Below are 22,754 nucleotides of genomic sequence, written 5' to 3'. Positions count from 1 at the left end.
TATAATCATTATAATCATTATAACTCATTAATAACTCATTGTGCAACGCCCCCCCCCATCTAATCTTTAATACGTTAGTTTGACATATGGGTGGGCTGGTGTCTATATGAACTTCATATACACAGTTAATCACCCATATGGGTGGGCTGGTGTCTATATGAACTTCATATACACAGTTAATCACCCATATGGGTGGGCAGTCTATATGCACTTCATATACACCATTAATCACCCATATGGGTGGGCTGGTGTCTATATGAACTTCATATACACAGTTAATCACCCATATGGGTGGGCTGGTGTCTATATGAACTTCATATACACAGTTAATCACCCATATGGGTGGGCTGGTGTCTATATGAACTTCATATACACAGTTAATCACCCATATGGGTGGGCTGGTGTCTATATGAACTTCATATACACAGTTAATCACCCATATGGGTGGGCTGGTGTCTATATGAACTTCATATACACAGTTAATCACCCATATGGGTGGGCTGGTGTCTATATGAACTTCATATACACAGTTAATCACCCATATGTTATTACATAACTATGGGCAGACTTTCCTGACATATGGCAAACATTTGACATTCATATAGTTACCCATATAGTTACCTATATAGTTACCCATATAGTTACCCACATAGTTACCCATGTAGTTACCCATATAGTTACCCATGTAGTTACCCATGTAGATATCCATATAGTTACCCATGTAGTTACCCATATAGTTACCCATGTAGTTACCCATGTAGATATCCATATAGTTACCCATAACTATCCATATAGTTACCCATACAGTTACCTATATAGTTACCCATATAGTTACCCATGTAGTTACCCATGTAGATATCCATACAGTTACCCATATAGTTACCCATATGTTTTATGTGACATTACAGGCAGTTATCTACAGTACCTTGCAAAAGTATTCAAACCCCAATGATATGTGGGTTTCAAATAATTAAAAAAATCAATAGTATACACAAAATACTCTATCATGTCAAAGTGAAAGAAGAATTCTATCATTTTCAAAGATGAATACAAACTAAATAAGTAAAAATATAAGTAAGTAGTTAGCACCCTCGGAGTCAATAAATGTTAGAATCACCTTTACCAGTGATTACATCTGTGAGTCTTCTTGGGTGAATCTATATGAGCTTTACACACCTGGCTTGTGCAATATTAGGCCATTATTATTTTCTAAATTCTTCAAGCTCTGTAAAGATTTTGGGGATGATGGCTAGACAGCAATTTTCTAATTTTGCCATATATTTTCAAACAGATTTAAGTCAAAACTGTAACTTGGCCACTTCTTGGTAATTAAACTCCAGTGTATATTTGGCCTTGTGTTTTAGGTTATTATCCTGCTGAAAGGTGAATTCCTCTCTCTGTGTCTGGTGTGAAGCAGACTGAAATAGGTTTTCCTCTAGGATTGTGACTGTGCTCAGCACCACCCCGTTTCTTTTTATCCTGAAAAACTACCCAGTATTTGCCTATGTCAAGCATACCCATACCATGATGCAGCTACCACTGTGCTTAAAAAAATAAGTACGCAGTTACTCACTGATGTGTTACTCTAAGATTTGCCCCAAACATCAGGCTTTGCATTCTGACCAAAAAGTGTATTAGTTTGCTGTTTTCATTTTTGTTCAGTATTACGTCAGCGCAGCAGGGTAGCCTAGTGGTTAGAGCGTTGGACTAGTAACCGCAAGGTTGCAAGTTCAAACCCCCGAGCTGACAAGGTGCAAATCTGCGTTCTGTCCCCGAACAGGTAGTTAACCCACTGTCCCTAGGCCGTCATTGAAAATAAGAATTTGTTCTTAACTGACTTGCCTAGTTAAATAAAAGGGCCTCAATGGATTATTTGTCTCCTTCTTTTAAAACTCTGTCATTTAGGTCGTTATTGTGGATTAACTACTACAATTAACTAGTTTTCTCCCATTCAAAGCCATTTGAACTCTGTAGCTGTTATAGAATCACCAATGACATCATCGTGACATCCCTGAGCAGTTTCCTTCCTGTCCTGCAGCTCTGTTCAGAAGGACGACCGTATCTTCGACGTGTGTCTGGGCGGTTTAATAAATAATCCCACAGTGTAATCATTAACGTTGACCCGTGATTAAAGAGATATTCTATAGTCTGATTTGTTATGGTGACCCCATCTACCAATCACTGCCCTTCTCTATGAGGCTTTCGAAAAAAGCTCCCTGGTCTTTGTAGTTGAATCTGTGTTTGAAATCCCATACTTGACTGAGAGACCTGTAAGTATGGGGAGCAGAGGAAGGGTTAGTCATGAAAAAAAAACAAATCATGTCAACCCCCCTTTTTTTAAAATTTATTGTCACACATAACTTATTATGTGATATGTTAAGTCATATTTGACCTCTGAACTAATTTAGGCTTGCCTAAACAAAGGAGTTGAATACGACTGTATTTTAAGTTATTCATGTTTTACTCATTTTATTATTTTGTGTCGATTGTTGACGAGAAAAAAACGACAATGAAATCCATTTTATTCGCCACTTTGTAACACAATGAAATGCGAGCCAGTCCAAAAGGTTCTGAATACGTATCTCTGGTCTAAAGTAGTGCACTATATATAGGGAATAGGGTGCCACAGGGCTCTGGTCTAAAGTAGTGCACTATATAGGGAATAGGGTGCCATAGGGCTCTGGTCTAAAGTAGTGCACTATATAGGGAATATGGTGCCATCGGGCTCTGGTCTAAAGTAGTCCACTATATAGGGAATAGGGTGCCATAGGGTTCTGGTCTAAAGTAGTGCACTATATAGGGAATAGGGTGCCATAGGGTTCTGGTCTAAAGTAGTGCACTATATAGGGAATAGGGTGCCATAGGGTTCTGGTCTAAAGTAGTGCACTATATAGGGAATAGGGTGCCATAGGGTTCTGGTCTAAAGTAGTGCACTATATAGGGAATAGGGTGCCTCAGAGGAAGAAAATCCAGTCATGTTTTTGTTTTTTTGAGTATACCATCATCTCACTATCGAAACAAAATCGATAGTCGATAAGAACAACAATAAAACATGTATAAATGGTTAATAATTTTTTGTGTAGAAGTATTTTCCTTTTATTGGCATTCGGAAGTGCACTTAAGGCACCATTGAAAATAAATGTTATAGTCAATAAACATCTCAGTAATCCATAATAAGTTAAGGATCCAAAAGAGAGTTTTGTTCATGTGTGTGATGTGTTAACCTTGGTGTGGCATTGGGGGTAATTGGATTAGTCTACTGTGCCCTCAGACAGGGTGAGGCTGTCTGTCGCCAAGGTAACGCACACACACACACACACACACACACACACACACACACACACACACACACACACACACACACACAGAGTCACTCACCTCAAGGTCAGAATCAGGCGGTGGTGAAGGGTTGTTGTTCCTTCTCCCTCGGCCACGTGACTTTCCATCCGAGGCACGCCGCAATCGATCCGATTCTGAATCTTTAATGGGCGTTGATGGACTGTGGATGGTACTGTAATCTCCTGGGTGTGGGGGGGGAGAAGAACAAGAGATTGTTTTAAATAAAGAGGAGGAAATGATGTCTCTCTTTCACCTTTAGAATTGAGGAGAGTGGAGGGAGCTGTTGTCAGCAACATTTTGGATCGTAAAGTGTGTGTGTGTGCGTGTGTGCGTGTGTGTGTGTGTGTGTGTGTGTGTGTGTGTGTGTGTGTGTGTGTGTGTGTGTGTGTGTGTGTGTGTGTGTGTGTGTGTGTGTGTGTGTGTGTGTGTATATGGTGGTTAAGAGCGTTGGACTAGTAACCGAAAGGTGTCAAGATCGAATCCCTGAGCTGACAAGGTGAAAATCTGTTGTTCTGCCCCTGAACAGGCAGTTAACCCCACTGTTCCTAGGCCGTCATTGTAAATAAGAATTTGTTCTTAAACTGACTTGCCTAGTTAAAAAAAACGTCAAATAATTAACTAAAAAAAATGTGTGTTAAATAATGACAACTAGACGATAACTACATTCAAACTATTTCTGTTGTAAGGTTTCCAGAGTGTCAGACAGACAGGACAAAGATAATAACGCCAGTGTTCTATGTTCTATGTGTTCTATGTGTTCTATGTGTTCTATTTTCAGATAATCTTTAGCTGTAACCCCCCCCCCCCTCTTATCTTATTTCACTTGATGGGATGATGATGTCATTAGAGTTCTATTGTCAGAAGGAGCGTTTAATGTGATTCCTATTAAAGGGGAGAGACGTTCATCTAAGAACTACTCTCTGCAGTTAAGTCACATTTTCAACGATAATGCTATTTCCTTAAAGTGCTATGCTAACAAAGGGTGGGTTAAGAATGGAAAGGAGGGGTAACAGCAATTTAAAAACAGGTATCACCCCCCCCCCCCCCCCCCCCCTGTGAATTTATATTTCTTCAATAATACCAGTTTCTAGATTTTCATTCGGGGAGGGTTTTGGGTGGCAATTGGGAGCTGGAGGGGAAACGTTGACTATAAAAAATTTAAAACAATGATCACAATATTATAGTTTATTTTATTTACAAAAAAAAACTGTAATGGTTACCATAATGAGTGGCCCTGGCATCATAGCCACCCCCTCCAGAGCCTTCTGATCCTGGGGATGGAGGGTGGGTGGCCTGGGGGGCCTGGGGCCTACCTGCTGGGGGGTCCGTGAGGGCATGGCTGGTCAGGGCGCTGGGGGGCTCCTGGAGGGTGTAGGTGGCTGTGGTGGAGGGGGTGGTGGGACTGGTGTTGTTGCTGGTCATATAGGGGGAGGTGTAGGGAGAACTGTTGTAATACTGGGAGTACTGGCCCTGGCCGAACGCTGGGTAGCTCGGGTAGTCCTGGAGGGGGAGATGGGAGGATGGATGGATGGAGAGAGACAGGAATTGATGGATGGAGGGAGAATAAGGAGAGAGAGAGAGAACGAGAGAGAGAGCGAGAGCGAGAGAACGAGAGAACAAGAAAGAGAGAGAGAGAGAGAGAGAGAGTGAGAGCGAGAGAACGAGAGAGAGAGAGAGAGAGAGAACGGGAGAACAAGAAAGAGAGAGAGAGAGAGAGAACGAGAGAATGAGAGAACGAGAGAACAAGAAAGAGAGAGAGAGAGAGAGAGAGAGTGAGAGCGAGAGAACGAGAGAGAGAGAGAGAGAGAGAACGGGTAAGTAATGCACTAGCGGTGCTACTTTACAGTCCAGATTCCAAAACGTAAATACAAACATATGTCTGTTGTGTCCTACATCTGGACAGCGATCTGTCTTGGTCTTTTTTTGGCTCGCATCTTTAAAAATGATTTCCTCTTCCCTACGTAGTGCATTACTTCTGGCCAAGGCTCCGGTCAAAAGGAGTGTACTTTATAGGAACATAGAGTGCCATTTGGGACCTGACCCATTTCCTCTGTGCCAGGAGTAAGGGATTTTCCCTGTCTACAACACTACAGGCGTAATGAGGGATTACTGTATGATTCATGTGACGTGGATCAATTGGAACTCGACTGTATCATACATTATGTCAAGTTTGTCAAATGGCACCCCTATTTCTCGTAAAGTAGTGCACTTCTACCCTGTGGGCTCTGGTCACAATTAGTGCACTGTAGGGAACATGCGTGCTATTTGGGATACACTCCAAGATTCCCAGGATCTTATATATATATATAAATATAACAAAAAAAAGAGTACAGTACCTCCTCTTAATATAAACCCAACGATGATAAACATCTTCTGTAGGCTATCAGAATGAAGAGGCGCTACCGTAGAAGACATTGGTACCTGCTGTGTACTGTTGAAGCCGGTTGAGTTCGTGAGGGCGTTGCTTCCTGCGTACAGTCCTGACGTGGTTGTGAACGTGCCACCTGGAGAGGACAGGGGAAAACACACGGTTATCACTAAGGAGTTATACATATCACTTATAAACTCAATGACAGTGTATGCTATATGATAATGTACACTATAAGATAATGTACACTATATGATAATGTATGATATATGATATCTGCCTTGTTCAGGGGCAGAACCACATATTGTTGACCTAGTCAGCTCGGGGATTCGTTCTAGCAACCTTTCGGTGACTGGCCCAATGCTCTAACCACTAAGCTACCTGCCACCCCGATATGTATATATTTATTTATTTATTTATTTTTTATTTCACCTTTATTTAACCAGGTCGGCAAGTTGAGAACAAGTTCTCATTTACAATTGCGACCTGGCCAAGATAAAGCAAAGCAGTTCGACAGATACAACAACACAGAGTTACACATGGAGTAAAACAAACATACAGTCAATAATAAAGTATAAACAAGTCTATATACAATGTGAGCAAATGAGGTGAGAAGGGAGGTAAAGGCAAAAAAGGCCTTGGTGGCAAGGTAAATACAATATAGCAAGTAAAACACTGGAATGGTAGTTTTGCAATGGAAGAATGTGCAAAGTAGAAATAAAAATAATGGGGTGCAAAGGAGCAAAATAAATAAATAAATAAAATACAGTTGGGAAAGAGGTAGTTGATAGGGCTAAATTATAGGTGGGCTATGTACAGGTGCAGTAATCTGTGAGCTGCTCTGACAGTTGGTGCTTAAAGCTAGTGAGGGAGATAAGTGTTTCCAGTTTCAGAGATTTTTGTAGTTCGTTCCAGTCATTGGCAGCAGAGAACTGGAAAGAGAGGCGGCCAAAGAAAGAATTGGTTTTGGGGGTGACTAGAGAGATATACCTGCTGGAGCGTGTGCTACAGGTGGGAGATGCTATGGTGACCAGCGAGCTGAGATAAGGGGGGACTTTACCTAGCAGGGTCTTGTAGATGACATGGAGCCAGTGGGTTTGGCGACGAGTATGAAGCGAGGGCCAGCCAACGAGAGCGTACAGGTCGCAATGGTGTGTAGTATATGGGGCTTTGGTGACAAAACGGATTGCACTGTGATAGACTGCATCCAATTTGTTGAGTAGGGTATTGGAGGCTATTTTGTAAATTACATCGCCAAAGTCGAGGATTGGTAGGATGCTCAGTTTTACAAGGGTATGTTTGGCAGCATGAGTGAAGGATGCTTTGTTGCGAAATAGGAAGCCAATTCTAGATTCTTTGGATTGGAGATGTTTGATATGGGTCTGGAAGGAGAGTTTACAGTCTAACCAGACACCTAAGTATTTGTAGTTGTCCACGTATTCTAAGTCAGAGCCGTCCAGAGTAGTGATGTTGGACAGGCGGGTAGGTGTAGGTAGCGATCGGTTGAAGAGCATGCATTTAGTTTTACTTGTATTTAAGAGCAATTGGAGGCCACGGAAGGAGAGTTGTATGGCATTGAAGCTTGCCTGGAGGGTTGTTAACACAGTGTCCAAAGAAGGGCCGGAAGTATACAGAATGGTGTCGTCTGCGTAGAGGTGGATCAGAGACTCACCAGCAGCAAGAGCGACCTCATTGATGTATACAGAGAAGAGAGTCGGTCCAAGAATTGAACCCTGTGGCACCCCCATAGAGACTGCCAGAGGTCCGGACAACAGACCCTCCGATTTGACACACTGAACTCTATCAGAGAAGTAGTTGGTGAACCAGGCGAGGGAATCATTTGAGAAACCAAGGCTATATGATAGTGTAATAATATGATAGTGTATGGTATATGATAGTGTATGGTATATGATAGTGTATGGTATATGATAGTGTATGGTATATGTATGGTATATGGTAGTGTATGGTATATGATAGTGTATGGTATATGATAGTGTATGGTATATGATAGTGTATGGTATATGATAGTGTATGGTATATGTATGGTATATGATAGTGTATGGTATATGATAGTGTATGGTATATGATAGTGTATGGTATATGATAGTGTATGGTATATGATAGTGTATGGTATATGTATGGTATATGATAGTGTATGGTATATGATAGTGTATGGTATATGGTAGTGTATGGTATATGATAGTGTATGGTATATGATAGTGTATGGTATATGATAGTGTATGGTATATGATAGTGTATGGTATATGATAGTGTATGGTATATGATAGTGTATGGTATATGTATGGTATATGATAGTGTATGGTATATGATAGTGTATGGTATATGATAGTGTATGGTATATGTATGGTATATGATAGTGTATGGTATATGATAGTGTATGGTATATGATAGTGTATGGTATATGATAGTGTATGGTATATGATAGTGTATGGTATATGGTAGTATTTGGTATATGATAGTGTATGGTATATGATAGTGTATGGTATATGATAGTGTATGGTATATGTATGGTATATGATAGTGTATGGTATATGATAGTGTATGGTATATGATAGTGTATGGTATATGATAGTGTATGGTATATGATAGTGTATGGTATATGATAGTGTATGGTATATGTATGGTATATGATAGTGTATGGTATATGATAGTGTATGGTATATGTATGGTATACGATAGTGTATGGTATATGATAGTGTATGGTATATGATAGTGTATGGTATATGTATGGTATATGATAGTGTATGGTATATGATAGTGTATGGTATATGATAGTGTATGGTATATGATAGTGTATGGTATATGTCATGTTGGTTATGGCACATTATAACACTGAAATAGAAACATTTCCTCTGTAACGGCATTCTTCGGGTGAAGGAGAGTCGGACCAAAATGCGGCGGGGTAGATTGCGATCCATGTTTATTAAACTGAAGTAACACGAATCTAAATACAAACACTACAAAACAATAAACGTAACGAAAACCGAAACAGCCTACTACTCGTGCACATAAACACAGGACACGGACATCAAGACACTAAGGACAATCACCCACAAACACACAGTGAAACCCAGGCTACCTAAATATGGTTCCCAATCAGAGACAATGACTAACACCTGCCTCTGATTGAGAACCATATCAGGCCAGACATAGAAATAGACAAACAAGACATCCAACATAGAATGCCAAACCAGCTCACGTCCTGACCAACACTAAAACAAGGAAAACACACACGAACGATGGTCAGATCCACAGAGAAAATAAACGGATTACCACATTTTCAACAAAAAAGGACAGAACCGAGAGAGAAATACGTTTTGTGGACCAATGATTTCAGGTAGCCAACAGTGAGGTGTAGAGAGAGAAACGGAGAGAGAGAGAGAGAGAGAGAGAGATGGAGATGGAGAAAGAGAGCGAGAGAACGAGAGAGCGAGAGAGAAAGAGAGAGAGGGGGGAGAGAGGGGGGAGAGAGAGAGAGAGAGACAGAGAGAGAGAGAGAGAGACAGAGAGAGAGAGATAGAGAGAGACAGAGGGAGAGACAGAGAGAGAGAGAGAGAGAGAGAGACAGAGAGAGAGAGAGACACAGAGAGAGAGAGAGATAGAGAGAGACAGAGAGAGAGAGAGAGAGAGAGAGAGAGATAGAGAGGCTCTCTCAGGTGTCTCAGAGCCTCCCTCCCTGCTAAACACTCAGGCTGTTGTGTTGGGGCTACTGAAGGGTGGAGGAGTGGGGGAGGAAGGGGAGCGAGAAGGGGAGGTGGGGGAAGAAGGGGGAGAGAGGGGGGGTTAGGCTACAGGAGAACTTCATGAATATGTAGAATCTGTCTTCTCTTCACTGCTTTACAACAACCATCTCGAGGGCCAATTCATTCAAAGAGGAAGAGCTGATTGGATCTAATGGCTTAATAAGACAGGCTGGGGCTGATACCTGCCCTGGGAGAGAAAATGGATGAAAAGAGAGGACAGGAGGCGAGGCCCTTGGGCATGACTCTTCTCTTCTCCCTCCCTCCCTCCCTCTAGAGGACAGGGAGAAGCCTCAGCAAAATAGTTGTTTGGTTTTCATCAGAACGTGTAGATAAAATGTTCGTTGACAAATTCTCTGGACCAGTGTCTGGTCAGCGATAGAGGCCAAGACTTTTCCAGCTTTTCCAACTCCCCCTAAAAAAAAAAGAGGTTTCTGACCTCAAGTGTTTTTTTCCTAGTTAAATAAAGGTTAAATAACATCTAACGTTGTAGCACAAAATAACTTCTCTCTCCAAAGTACTGTACCTTCCATTGTCTTCATCTGAACAACGAGTACCAAACATGGGCTTCCCCACCGCAGTTCTACGACTCAAAACTAATCCATAAGGAGAAACGACTTCTCAAAACTAAAACAGTGAAACACTGGAACAGACTTCACAGGGTGATATGAGCTATAGCTACCAACTACCTAGCTATCATCCCTTCATGACCAACTACCAAGCTATCATCCATTCATGAGAGCTATAGCTACCAACTACCTAGCTATCATCCATTCATGAGAGCTATAGCTACCAACTACCTAGCTATCATCCCTTCATGACCAACTACCAAGCTATCATCCATTCATGAGAGCTATAGCTACCAACTACCTAGCTATCATCCATTCATGAGAGCTATAGCTACCAACTACCTAGCTATCATCCCTTCATGACCAACTACCTAGCTATCATCCATTCATGAGGGCTATAGCTACCAACTACCTAGCTATCATCCCTTCATGACCAACTACCTAGCTATCATCCATTCATGAGAGCTATAGCTACCAACTACCAAGCTATCATCCATTCTTGAGAGCTATAGCTACCAACTACCTAGCTATCATCCCTTCATGAGAGCTATAGCTACCAACTACCTAGCTGTCATCCTTTTATGAGAGTTATAGCTACCAACTACCTAGCTATCATCATTTCATGAGAGCTATAGCTACCAACTACCTAGCTATCATCCTTTCATGAGAGCTATAGCAACCAACTACCTAGCTATCATCATTTCATGAGAGCTATAGCTACCAACTACCGAGCTATCATCCATTCATGAGAGCTATAGCTACCAACTACCAAGCTATCATCCATTCATGAGAGCTATACAGTAGCTACCAACTACCTAGCTATCATCCATTCATGAGAGCTATACAGTAGCTACCAACTACCAAGCTATCATCCATTCTTGAGAGCTATAGCTACCAACTACCAAGCTATCATCCATTCATGAGAGCTATAGCTACCAACTACCTAGCTATCATCCATTCATGAGAGCTATAGCTACCAACTACCGAGCTATCATCCATTCATGAGAGCTATAGCTACCAACTACCAAGCTATCATCCATTCATGAGAGCTATACAGTAGCTACCAACTACCTAGCTATCATCCATTCATGAGAGCTATACAGTAGCTACCAACTACCAAGCTATCATCCATTCTTGAGAGCTATAGCTACCAACTACCAAGCTATCATCCATTCATGAGAGCTATAGCTACCAACTACCTAGCTATCATCCATTCATGAGAGCTATAGCGACCAACTACCTAGCTATCATCCATTCATGAGAGCTATAGCGACCAACTACCTAGCTATCATCCATTCATGAGATCTATAGCTACCAACTACCTAGCTATCATCCATTCATGAGAGCTATAGCTACCAACTACCAAGCTATCATCCATTCATGAGAGCTATACAGTAGCTATCAACTACCAAGCTATCATCCATTCTTGAGAGCTATAGCTACCAACTACCTAGCTATCATCCATTCTTGAGAGCTATAGCTACCAACTACCAAGCTATCATCCATTCATGAGAGCTATACAGTAGCTGCCAACTGCCAAGCTATCATCCATTCTTGAGAGCTATAGCTACCAACTACCAAGCTATCATCCATTCATGAGAGCTATAGCGACCAACTACCTAGCTATCATCCATTCATGAGAGCTATAGCGACCAACTACCTAGCTATCATCCATTCATGAGAGCTATAGCGACCAACTACCTAGCTATCATCCATTCATGAGAGCTATAGCGACCAACTACCTAGCTATCATCCATTCATGAGAGCTATAGCGACCAACTACTAACCTATCATTCAACCAAACCCTTCCCTCCCTCTTCATCTTCCTCCTCATCCTCCTCTTCCTTAGAGAAAATGAAGGAGGGGTATATTAATGTACTCTTCCAAATTAACAGCTTTGTTCCAGGAGACAATCAGAGGTGGGTAGATTAATTTACTGTTGCTAATGAACAGCAGGGGTTGTGGGCAGGGGGTGGGGGCAGGGGGGCAGGGAGGGGAACAGGGGTGGTGGCAAGGGGGGGGGGGGGGGGGGGGTGAGTCTGAGTAGCCCCCACTGCTCCTAAACACTTTTAGTAAATAAAATGCTCTTAGACGATAAAGACACATACTGTATCCTTAACCCCCTCCAGCTATCAGATCTAGACACACAAGATGTATACATTCTGTTCTCCCTCTCTCTCTCAAAGGGCTCCATCGGCATGGGAAACATGTGTTTACATCGCCAGACCAAGTGGAATGGATAAACGAAGGTAAAAATAAACAATTAAAAGTGAACAGTAAATACCACATTCAAACAAGTTCCAAAATAAGAAAAGACATTTAAAATGTCATATTATGTAAATATACAGCTTTGTAACGATGTGAAAATAGGGAAAAAGGGAAAAAAGGGAAAATAGATTAACATAAATATGGGTTGTATTTATACTGGTGTTTGTTCTTCACTGGTTGCCCTTTTCTCGTGGCAACAGGTCACAAATCCTGCTGCTGTGATGCACACTGTGGTATTTCACCCAGTAGATATGGGAGTTTATCAACATTGGATTTGTTTGGGGTAGTGGGGGCTGTGTGGGGTAATGGGGGTTGTGTGGGGTAATGTGGGTAGTGTGGGGTAGTGGGGGCTGTGTGGGGTAGTGGGGGCTGTGTGGGGTAATGGGGGTTGGTGGGGTAATGTGGGTAGTGTGGGGTAGTGGGGGCTGTGTGGGGTAGTGGGGGCTGTGTGGGGTAATGGGGGTTGGTGGGGTAATGTGGGTTGGTGGGGGCGGGTAGTCGGGTGCGGATGATTAGGTGAAAGTATGAGAGCCAAGATTGGGAATTTAGCCAGGACACCAGGGTTAACACCCCTACTCTTATGATAAGTACGAAGGGATCTTCAGTGACCACAGAGTCAGGACACCCGTTTAATGTCCCATCCGAAAGATGACACCCTACACAGGGTAGTGAGTGGGGGAGGGGGGGGGGGGGGGTTGCCTGCTGTTCTCCGGGGGGGGGGGTATGTTTTATCCCCCTCTCCTCCCACCTCCCCCCTGTCCTGCTCCAGTTATCTCACTCAAGACCAGACACCATCCCTGCCGCCACACCTCCCTCCCTCCGTCCATACCACCCCCTCCTGCCTTCTGGCCCCACCAATTGGAATCCATTAGTTCTGGTTGATCAGTCCCCTAGCCAAGGGCCATGTCTATCATCACAATATTTGCAGCAGAATTTTCTATGCCCAAATTGGGACCAGACTATCATGTCCAGATGGGTTTTCCATTAAAAGGCAGAGTAGAGTAACTGCAGGCAGGAGCACACTGGACAACAGCTAACACACACACGCACGCACGCACGCACGCACGCAAACACACACACACACACACACACACACACACACACACACACACATGTAGGGAAAACAACATATGGTCTATACTTGGCATGTACGGGTGGCATGTATGGGTGGCACGTACGGGTGGCATGTATGGGTGGCACGTACGGGTGGCATGTACGGGTGGCATGTTCGGGTGGCATGTACGGGTGGCATGTACGGGTGGCATGTATGGGTGGCACGTACGGGTGGCATGTACGGGTGGCATGTACGGGTGGCATGTACGGCACGGGTGGCATGTACGGGTGGCATGTACGGGTGGCATGTACGGGTGGCATGTACGGGTGGCATAAATTGGGAAATAAGGGAAAGGAACGGACTGGGTATATGCAAATAAAAAAATGTTTGGGGGGGGGGACTGTAGTGTCTTTTTGGGGGGGACTGTAGTGTATTTTGGGGAGACTGTAGTGTTTTTTTGGGGGGGACTGTAGTGTTTTTTGGGGACTGTAGTGTATTTTGGGGGGACTGTAGTGTTTTTTGGGGGGAGACTGTAGTGTATTTTGGGGGGACTGTAGTGTTTTTTGGGGGGGGACTGTAGTGTTTTTTGGGGACTGTAGTGTATTTTGGGGGGACTGTAGTGTTTTTTTGGGGGACTGTAGTGTTTTTTGGGGGGGGGACTGTAGTGTTTTTTGGGGGACTGTAGTGTCTTTTTGGGGACTATAGTGTATTTTGGGGGACTGTAGTGTCTTTTTGGGGACTGTAGTGTTTTTTTGGGGGACTGTAGTGTTTTTTTGGGGGGACTGTAGTGTTTTTTGGGGGGGACTGTAGTGTTTTTTTTGGGGGACTGTAGTGTTTTTTGGGGGGACTGTAGTGTATTTTGGGGGGACTGTAGTGTTTTTTGGGGGACTGTAGTGTTTTTTTGGGGACTGTAGTGTTTTTTGGGGGACTGTAGTGTTTTTTGGGGGACTGTAGTGTTTTTTGGGGGGACTGTAGTGTTTTTTGGGGGGACTGTAGTGTATTTTGGGGGACTGTAGTGTTTTTTGGGGGGGACTGTAGTGTTTTTTGGGGGGACTGTAGTGTATTTTTGGGGGACTGTAGTGTTTTTTGGGGGGACTGTAGTGTTTTTTTGGGGGGGACTGTAGTTTTTTGGGGGGGACTGTAGTGTCTTTTTGGGGACTGTAGTGTATTTTGGGGGGACTGTAGTGTTTTTTGGGGGGACTGTAGTGTTTTTTGGGGGACTGTAGTGTTTTTTGGGGGGGACTGTAGTGTTTTTTTGGGGGACTGTAGTGTTTTTTGGGGGACTGTTGTGTTTTTTGGGGGGGACTGTTGTGTTTTTTGGGGGGGACTGTATTGTTATTTTGGGGGACTGTAGTGTTTTTTGGGGGACTGTAGTGTTTTTTGGGGGGACTGTAGTGTTTTTTGGGGGGACTGTAGTGTATTTCTAAGGACTGTAGTATTTTTGGGGGGGACTGTAGTGTTTTTTGGGGGACTGTAGTGTTTTTTGGGGGGACTGTAGTGTTTTTTGGGGGGGACTGTATTTTTTGGGGGGGGGACTGTAGTGTTTTTGGGGGGGCTGTAGTGTATTTTGGGGGGACTGTAGTGTTTTTTGGGGGACTGTAGTGTTTTTTTGGGGACTGTAGTGTTTTTTGGGGGACTGTAGTGTTTTTTGGGGGACTGTAGTGTTTTTGGGGGGACTGTAGTGTTTTTTGGGGGGGCTGTAGTGTTTTTTGGGGGACAGTAGTGTTTTTTGGGGGGGACTGTAGTGTTTTTTGGGGGGACTCTAGTGTTTTTTGGGGGACTGTAGTGTTTTTTGGGGGGGACTGTAGTGTTTTTTTGGGGGACTGTAGTGTTTTTTGGGGGGACTGTAGTGTTTTTTGGAGGGACTGTAGTGTTTTTTGGGGGACTGTAGTGTTTTTTGGGGGGGACTGTAGTGTTTTTTTGGGGGACTGTAGTGTTTTTTGGGGGACTGTAGTGTTTTTCTGGGGACTTTAGTGTTTTTTTGGGGGACTGTAGTGTTTTTGGGGGACTGTAGTGTTTTTTCGGGGGGGACTGTAGTGTTTTTTGGGGGGACTGTAGTGTTTTTTGGGGGGGACTGCAGTGTTTTTTTGGGGGACAGTAGTGTTTTTTGGGGGGGACTGTAGTGTTTTTTTGGGGGACTGTAGTGTTTTTTGGGGGACTGTAGTGTTTTTTGGGGGGGACTGTAGTGTTTTTTTGGGGGACTGTAGTGTTTTTTGGGGGACAGTAGTGTTTTTTGGGGAGGACTGTAGTGTTTTTTTGGGGGACTGTAGTGTTTTTTGGGGGACTGTAGTGTTTTTTGGGGGACAGTAGTGTTTTTTGGGGGGGACTGTAGTGTTTTTTTGGGGGACTGTAGTGTTTTTTGGGGGACTGTAGTGTTTTTTTGGGGGGACTGTAGTGTTTTTTTGGGGGACTGTAGTGTTTTTTGGGGGGACTGTAGTGTTTTTTGGGGGACAGTAGTGTTTTTTGGGGAGGACTGTAGTGTTTTTTTGGGGGACTGTAGTGTTTTTTGGGGGACTGTAGTGTTTTTTGGGGGACAGTAGTGTTTTTTGGGGGGGACTGTAGTGTTTTTTTGGGGGACTGTAGTGTTTTTTGGGGGACTGTAGTGTTTTTTTGGGGGGACTGTAGTGTTTTTTTGGGGGACTGTAGTGTTTTTTGGGGGGACTGTAGTGTTTTTTGGGGGACTGTAGTGTTTTTCTGGAGACTGTAGTGTTTTTTGGGGGACTGTAGTGTTTTTGGGGGACTGTCGTGTTTTTTGGGGGGACTGTAGTGTTTTTTGGGGGACTGTAGTGTTTTTTGGGGGACTGTAGTGTTTTTGGGGGGACTGTAGTGTTTTTTGGGGGGACTGTAGTGTTTTTTGGGGGGACTGTAGTGTTTTTTGGGGGGACTGTAGTGTTTTTTGGGGGGACTGTAGTGTTTTTTGGGGGACTGCAGTGTTTTTCTGGAGACTGTAGTGTTTTTTGGGGGACTGTAGTGTTTTTGGGGGACTGTCGTGTTTTTTGGGGGGACTGTAGTGTTTTTTGGGGGACTGTAGTGTTTTTTGGGGGACTGTAGTGTTTTTGGGGGGACTGTAGTGTTTTTTGGGGGACTGTAGTGTTTTTTGGGGGACAGTAGTGTTTTTGGGGGGACTGTAGTGTTTTTTGGGGGGACTGTAGTGTTTTTTGGGGGGACTGTAGTGTTTTTTGGGGGACTGTAGTGTTTTTTGGGGGGACTGCAGTGTATTTTGGGGGACAGTAGTGTTTTTGGGGGGACTGTAGTGTTTTTTGGGGGGACTGTAGTGTTTTTTTGGGGGACTGTAGTGTTTTTGGGGGGACTGTAGTGTTTTTTGGGGGACTGTAGTGTTTTTCTGGGGACTGTAGTGTTTTTTGGGGGACTGTAGTGTTTTTTGGGGGACTGTAGTGTTTTTGGGGGGACTGTAGTGTTTTTTGGGGGACAGTAGTGTTTTTTGGGGGACTGTAGTGTTTTTTGGGGGACTGTAGTGTTTTTCTGGGGACTGTAGTGTTTTTTGGGGGACTGTAGTGTTTTTGGGGGGACTGTAGTGTTTTTTGGGGGACTGTAGTGTTTTTGGGGGACAGTAGTGTTTTTGGGGGGACTGTAGTGTTTTTTGGGGGGACTGTAGTGTTTTTTGGGGGGACTGTAGTGTTTTTTGGGGGACTGTAGTGTTTTTTGGGGGACTGTAGTGTTTTTTGGGGGGACTGTAGTGTTTTTTGGGGGACTGTAGTGTTTTTTGGGGGACTTTAGTGTTTTTTGGGGGACTGTAGTGTTTTTTGGGGGACTGTAGTGTTTTTTGGGGGACTGTAGTGTTTTTTGGGGGACTGTAGGCTTTTTTGGGGGGGGACTGTAGTGTTTTTTGGGGGGACTGTAGTGTTTTTTGGGGGGACTGTAGTGTTTTTTGGGGGGGACTGTAGTGTTTTTTGGGGGGGACTGTAGTGTTTTTTGGGGGACTGTAGTGTTTTTTGGGGGGACTGTAGTGTTTTTTGGGGGACTGTAGTGTTTTTTGGGGGACAGTAGTGTTTTTTGCGGGACTGTAGTGTTTTTTGGGGGACTGTGGTGTTTTTGTTTTCCATAGTATTATTTTATTCATTTGGTCACACTGTGACAGAACATCATATCACCGTGACACTAAAATTCACCTAATTATAGACACTCTCTGTCTTTAACAGTTAGAAGACTGAACAAACAAGATAAAGCCCTCATCAACTTGACTTAACAATGAAGTAGCTGTATTATTCACAGCTACACACAAATGTATATGCTGGTTCAAAGGACCCCAATGGGAAACCCTATTAGAGACACTAGTAGAGACCCTAATGGAGACCCTAGAAGAGACCCTAATGGAGACCATAATGGAGACCCTATTAGAGACCCTGTTAGAGACCCTATTAGAGACACAAGTAGAGACCCTAGTAGAGACACTAGTAGAGACCTTAGTAGAGACACTAGTAGAGACCCTATTAGAGACCCTAGTAGAGACACTAGTAGAGACACTAGAAGAGACCCTAATGGAGACCCTATTAGAGACACGAGTAGAGACCCTAGTAGAGACACTAGTAGAGATCCTAGTAGATACACTATTAGAGACCCTAGTAGAGACACTATTAGATACACTAGTAGAGACACTAGTGGAAATAGTAGAGACACTAGTAGAGACATTAGTGGAGATAGTAGATAAACTAATAGAGACCCTAATGGAGACCCTAGTAGAGACACTAGTAGAGACACTAGCAGAGACACTAGTAGAGACACTAGAAGATACACTAATGGAGACCCTATTAGAGACACTAGTAGAGCCACTAGTAGATACACTAGTAGAGACCCTAGTAGAGACACTAGAGGAGACACTAGTAGAGACCCTATTAGAGACACTAGTAGAGAAACTAGTAGAGAGACTAGTAGAGACCCTATTAGAGACACTACTAGAGACCCTAGTGGAGATAGTGGAGACACAATTAGAGACCCTAATGGAGAACCTAGTAGAGACACTAGTAGAGACACTAGAAGAGACCCTAATGGAGACCCTATTAGAGACCCTATTAGAGACACTAGTAGAAACACTAGTAGAGACCCTAGTAGAGACCCTAGTAGAGACCCTAGTAGAGACACTAGAGGAGACACTAGTAGAGACCCTATTAGAGACACTAGTAGAGACACTAGTAGATACCATATTAGAGACACTAGTAGAGACACTAGTAGAGACACTAGTAGAGACCCTAATGGAAACCCTAGTAGAGACACTAGTTGAGACCCTAATGGAGACCCTAGTAGAGACAATAGTAGAGACACTAATAGAGACCCTAGTAGAGACATTAGTAGAGACCCTATTAGAGACCCTGTTATAGAGACCCTATTAGAGACACTAGTGGAGACCCTAGAAGAGACACAATTAGAGACACTAGTAGAGACACGAGTCGAGACACTAGTAGAGACCCTAATGGAGACCCTTGTAGAGACATTAGTAAAGACCCTAATGGAGACCCTAGTAGAGACACTAGTAGAGACACTATTAGAGACCCTAGTAGAGACACGAGTAGAGACACTAGTGGAGATAGTGGAGACACTAGTAGAGACACTAGTAGAGACACTAGTGGAGATAGTAGAGACACTAGTAGAGACCCTAATGGAGACCCTAGTAGAGACCCTAGTAGAGACACTAGTAGAGACACTAGTAGAGACACTAGTAGAGACCCTAGTGGAGATAGTGGAGACACTAGTAGAGACCCTAATGGAAACCCTAGTAGAGACCCTAATGGAAACCCTAGTAGAGACACTAGTAGATACACTAGTAGATACACTAGTAGAGACACTAGTAGAGACCCTAGTGGAGATAGTGGAGACACTAGTAGAGACCCTAATGGAAACCCTAGTAGAGACCCTAATGGAAACCCTAGTAGAGACACTAGTAGATACACTAGTAGATACACTAGTAGAGACACTAGTAGAGACCCTAATGGAGATAGTGGAGACACTAGTAGAGACCCTAATGGAGACCCTAGTAGAGACACTAGTAGAGACCCTAATGGAGACCCTAGTAGAGACACTAGTAGAGACACTAGTAGAGACCCTATTAGAGACACTAGTAGAGACACTAGTAGAGATAGTAGAGACCCAAGTAGAGATAGTAGAGACCCTAGTAGAGATGGTAGAGACCCTAGTAGAGATGGTAGAGTCCCTAGTAGAGATGGTAGAGATCCTAGTAGAGACCCTAGTAGAGACCCTAGTAGAGAGAGAAACAGAGAGAGAGAGAGAGAGAGGGGGAGAAAGAGTAATATCATCATTGTGGCCAGGAAACTAGCCCTTTCTATATCTCTCTCTCTCTCTCCCTCTCTCTCTCTCTCTCTCTCTCTCTCTCTCTCTCTCTCTCAAGGCTGTAGAGCTGTACAGCAGAGAGTCGGCAGACAGGCAGGCATGTAGTATTTGGTTAGTTAAGAGGTGTGGAAAAGAGGCTTCCCCTGGCCGCTCCACACATCTGCTGTTCTTTTGGCCTTATTTATTGTGAGATGCTCTGGAGGTTTTTCAACAACACGTGGAGATGTTTCTACTTTCACACGTTATTCAGTGGAGAGAACACAAAGCTTACAGCTAGAGCTGATACACTGCCTTCAGAAACTATTCACATCTCTTGACTCATTACACATTTGGTTGTGTTACAGCCCGAATCCAAACTTTTCTCACCAAGCTACACACAATACCCTATAATGACATCACAATAACCCCATAATGACATCACAATAACCCCATAATGACATCACAAAACAGGTTCTTAGAAATGCTTGCAAATGTATTGAAAATGAATACAGATATACACACCCCTGAGTGAATACTATGTAGAACACGTTTGGCAGCAATTACAACTGTGAGTCTTTCAAGGTATTATTTTCAAAAAAATCTTCGAGCTCTGTCAAATTGGTTGTTGATCATTGCTAGACAACCATTTTCAGTTCTTGCCACAGACTTTCAAGTAAATTGAATCCGTGTGAGATTATTGACCCTTCTGTGTCTCAATCCAAGAAAACATAATCAAAAAAATCCCCCCATCAAAATCAGTCAGTTTAAGCTGGAGATCTCTGCATGGGCTGAGTCTCAATCCAAGAAAACATAATCAAAAAAATCCCCCCATCAAAATCAGTCAGTTTAAGCTGGAGATCTCTGCATGGGCTGAGTCTCAATCCAAGGCATCTGCAGCTGAAGGTGGATGAGTTACAGCGGTGTTTGTCAGACCATGAGACGGTCTTCTCACAAAAAAGAATGTCTGATGGCGTACGAAAACACTTTATAGAAAGATTAAATAGAGATTTAGCAAGGCTGAGGTTAGCCAGGCTTATAGGCTACAGTTAGCTCTGGTTAGCCAGGCTGATAGACTACAGTTAGCTCTGGTTAGCCAGGCTTATAGGCTACAGTTAGCTCTGGTTAGCCAGGCTGATAGGCTACAGTTATCTCTGGTTAGCCAGGCTGATAGGCTACAGTTATCTCTGGTTAGCCAGGCTGATAGGCTACAGTTAGCTCTGGTTAGCCAGGCTGATAGGCTACAGTTAGCTCTGGTTAGCCAGGCTGATAGGCTACAGTTATCTCTGGTTAGCCAGGCTGATAGGCTACAGTTATCTCTGGTTAGCCAGGCTGATAGGCTACAGTTAGCTCTGGTTAGCCAGGCTGATAGGCTACAGTTAGCTCTGGTTAGCCAGGCTGATAGGCTACAGTTAGCTCTGGTTAGCCAGGCTAGGAGAGGAGGTGGGAATGTGAGTTAAGGAGGAGGAGAGGAGGTTAGGAGAGGAGGTGAGGTGAGGAGAGGATATAATGAGAGGGGGAAAGGAGAGTAGGTGAGGTGAAGAGTTGAGGAGAGGTGAGGAGGTGAGGAGAGAAATTGAGGACAGGAGGTAAGGAGAGGAATTGAGGAGTGGAGAGGAAGAGAGGAGTTGAGGAGGTGAGGAGAGGAGGTGAGGTGAGGAGGTGAGGAAAGGAGGTGAGGAGAGGAGAGGAGAGGAAGATCGCAGAGGAGAGGAGGATCGGAGGTGAGAAGAGGAGGTGTGGAAAGGTGAGGAGAGGAGGTGAGGAGAGGAGGTGAGGAGAGGAATTGAGGATAGGAGTTGAGGAGAGGAATTGAGGAGTGGAGGTGAGGAGAGGAGGTGAGGAGAAGAGGTAAGGAGAGGCGGTGTGGAAAGGAGAAGAGCAGAGGAGATGAGGAGAGGAGGTGAAGAGAGGAATTGAGGTGTGGAGAGGAAGAGAGGAGTTTAGGAGAGGAGGTGAGGAGAGGAGGTGTGGAATAGAGATGAGGAGAGGAGGTGAGGAGAGGAGGTGAGGAGAGGAGGTGTGGAATAGAGTTGAGGAGAGGAGGTGAGGAGAAGAGGTGAGGAAAGGAGGTAAGGAGAGGAGGTGTGGAAAGGAGGTGAGGAGAGGAGAGGAGGTGAGGAGAAGAGGTGAGGAGAGGAGTTGAGGAGAAGAGGTAAGGAGAGGAGGTGTGGAAAGGAGAAGAGGAGAGGAGATGAGGAGAGGAGGTGTGGAATAGAGTTGAGGAGAGGAGGTGAGGAGAGCAGTTGAGGAGAGGAGGTGAGGAGAGGAGGTGTGGAATAGAGTTGAGGAGAGGAGGTGAGGAGAGGAGTTGAGGAGAGGAGGTGAGGAGAGGAGTTGAGGAGAGGAGGTGTGGAATAGAGGTGAGCAGAGGAGGTGTAAAGAGAAGGTGAGGAGAGGAGGTGTGGAATAGAGGTGAGCAGAGGAGGTGTGAAGGGGAGGTGAGGTGAGGAGAGGAGGTGAGGAGAGGAGTTGAGAATCGGAGGTGAGGAGAGGAGGTGTGGAATAGAGTTGAGGAGAGGAGGTGAGGAGAGGAGGTGAGGAGAGGAGTTGAGGAGAGGAGGTGAGGAGTGGAGTTGAGGAGAGGAGGTGAGGATCGGAGGTGAGGAGAGGAGGTGAGGAGAGGAGGTGAGGAGAGGAGTTGAGGAGAGGAGGTGTGGAATAGAGTTGAGGAGTGGAGGTCAGGAGAGGAGGTGAGGAGAGGAGTTGAGGAGAGGAGGTGAGGATCGGAGGTGAGGCTCGGAGTTGAGGATCGGAGGTGAGGAGAGGAGTTGAGGAGAGGAGGTGAGGAGAGGAGGTGAGGAGAGGAGTTGAGGAGAGGAGTTGAGGAGAGGAGGTGAGGAGAGGAGGTGAGGAGAGGAGTTGAGAATCAGAGGTGAGGAGAGGAGGTGTGGAATAGAGTTGAGGAGAGGAGGTGAGGAGAGGAGGTGAGGAGAGGAGGTGAGGAGAGGAGTTGAGGAGAGGAGGTGAGGAGAGGAGTTGAGGAGAGGAGGTGAGAATCGGAGGTGAGGAGAGGAGGTGAGGAGAGGAGGTGAGGATCGGAGGTGAGGAGAGGAGGTGAGGAGAGGAGGTGAGGAGGTGAGGAGAGGAGGTGAGGAGAGGAGTTGAGGAGAGGA

General features: G+C 44.4%; 1 protein-coding gene across 1 annotated transcript in view; it reads right to left on the bottom strand.

The window, feature by feature from the left end:
• LOC110489530 (eyes absent homolog 1-like) overlaps window positions 1-22,754 on the bottom strand; it is a gene marked incomplete in the record, with an annotated part of 115,349 nt that overhangs the window by 52,351 nt on the left and 40,244 nt on the right. Inside the window, 3 exon segments of the mRNA XM_036945599.1 lie at window positions 3,379-3,521; window positions 4,653-4,839; window positions 5,761-5,843. Coding sequence (XP_036801494.1) covers window positions 3,379-3,521; window positions 4,653-4,839; window positions 5,761-5,843 — 413 coding nt within the window.

The sequence above is a fragment of the Oncorhynchus mykiss genome, chromosome 15 (assembly GCF_013265735.2).
Source record: "Oncorhynchus mykiss isolate Arlee chromosome 15, USDA_OmykA_1.1, whole genome shotgun sequence".
Lineage (NCBI taxonomy): Eukaryota > Metazoa > Chordata > Actinopteri > Salmoniformes > Salmonidae > Oncorhynchus > Oncorhynchus mykiss.
Note: the sequence above shows the minus strand (reverse complement) of the source record. Positions and strands in the feature narration are given on the sequence as shown.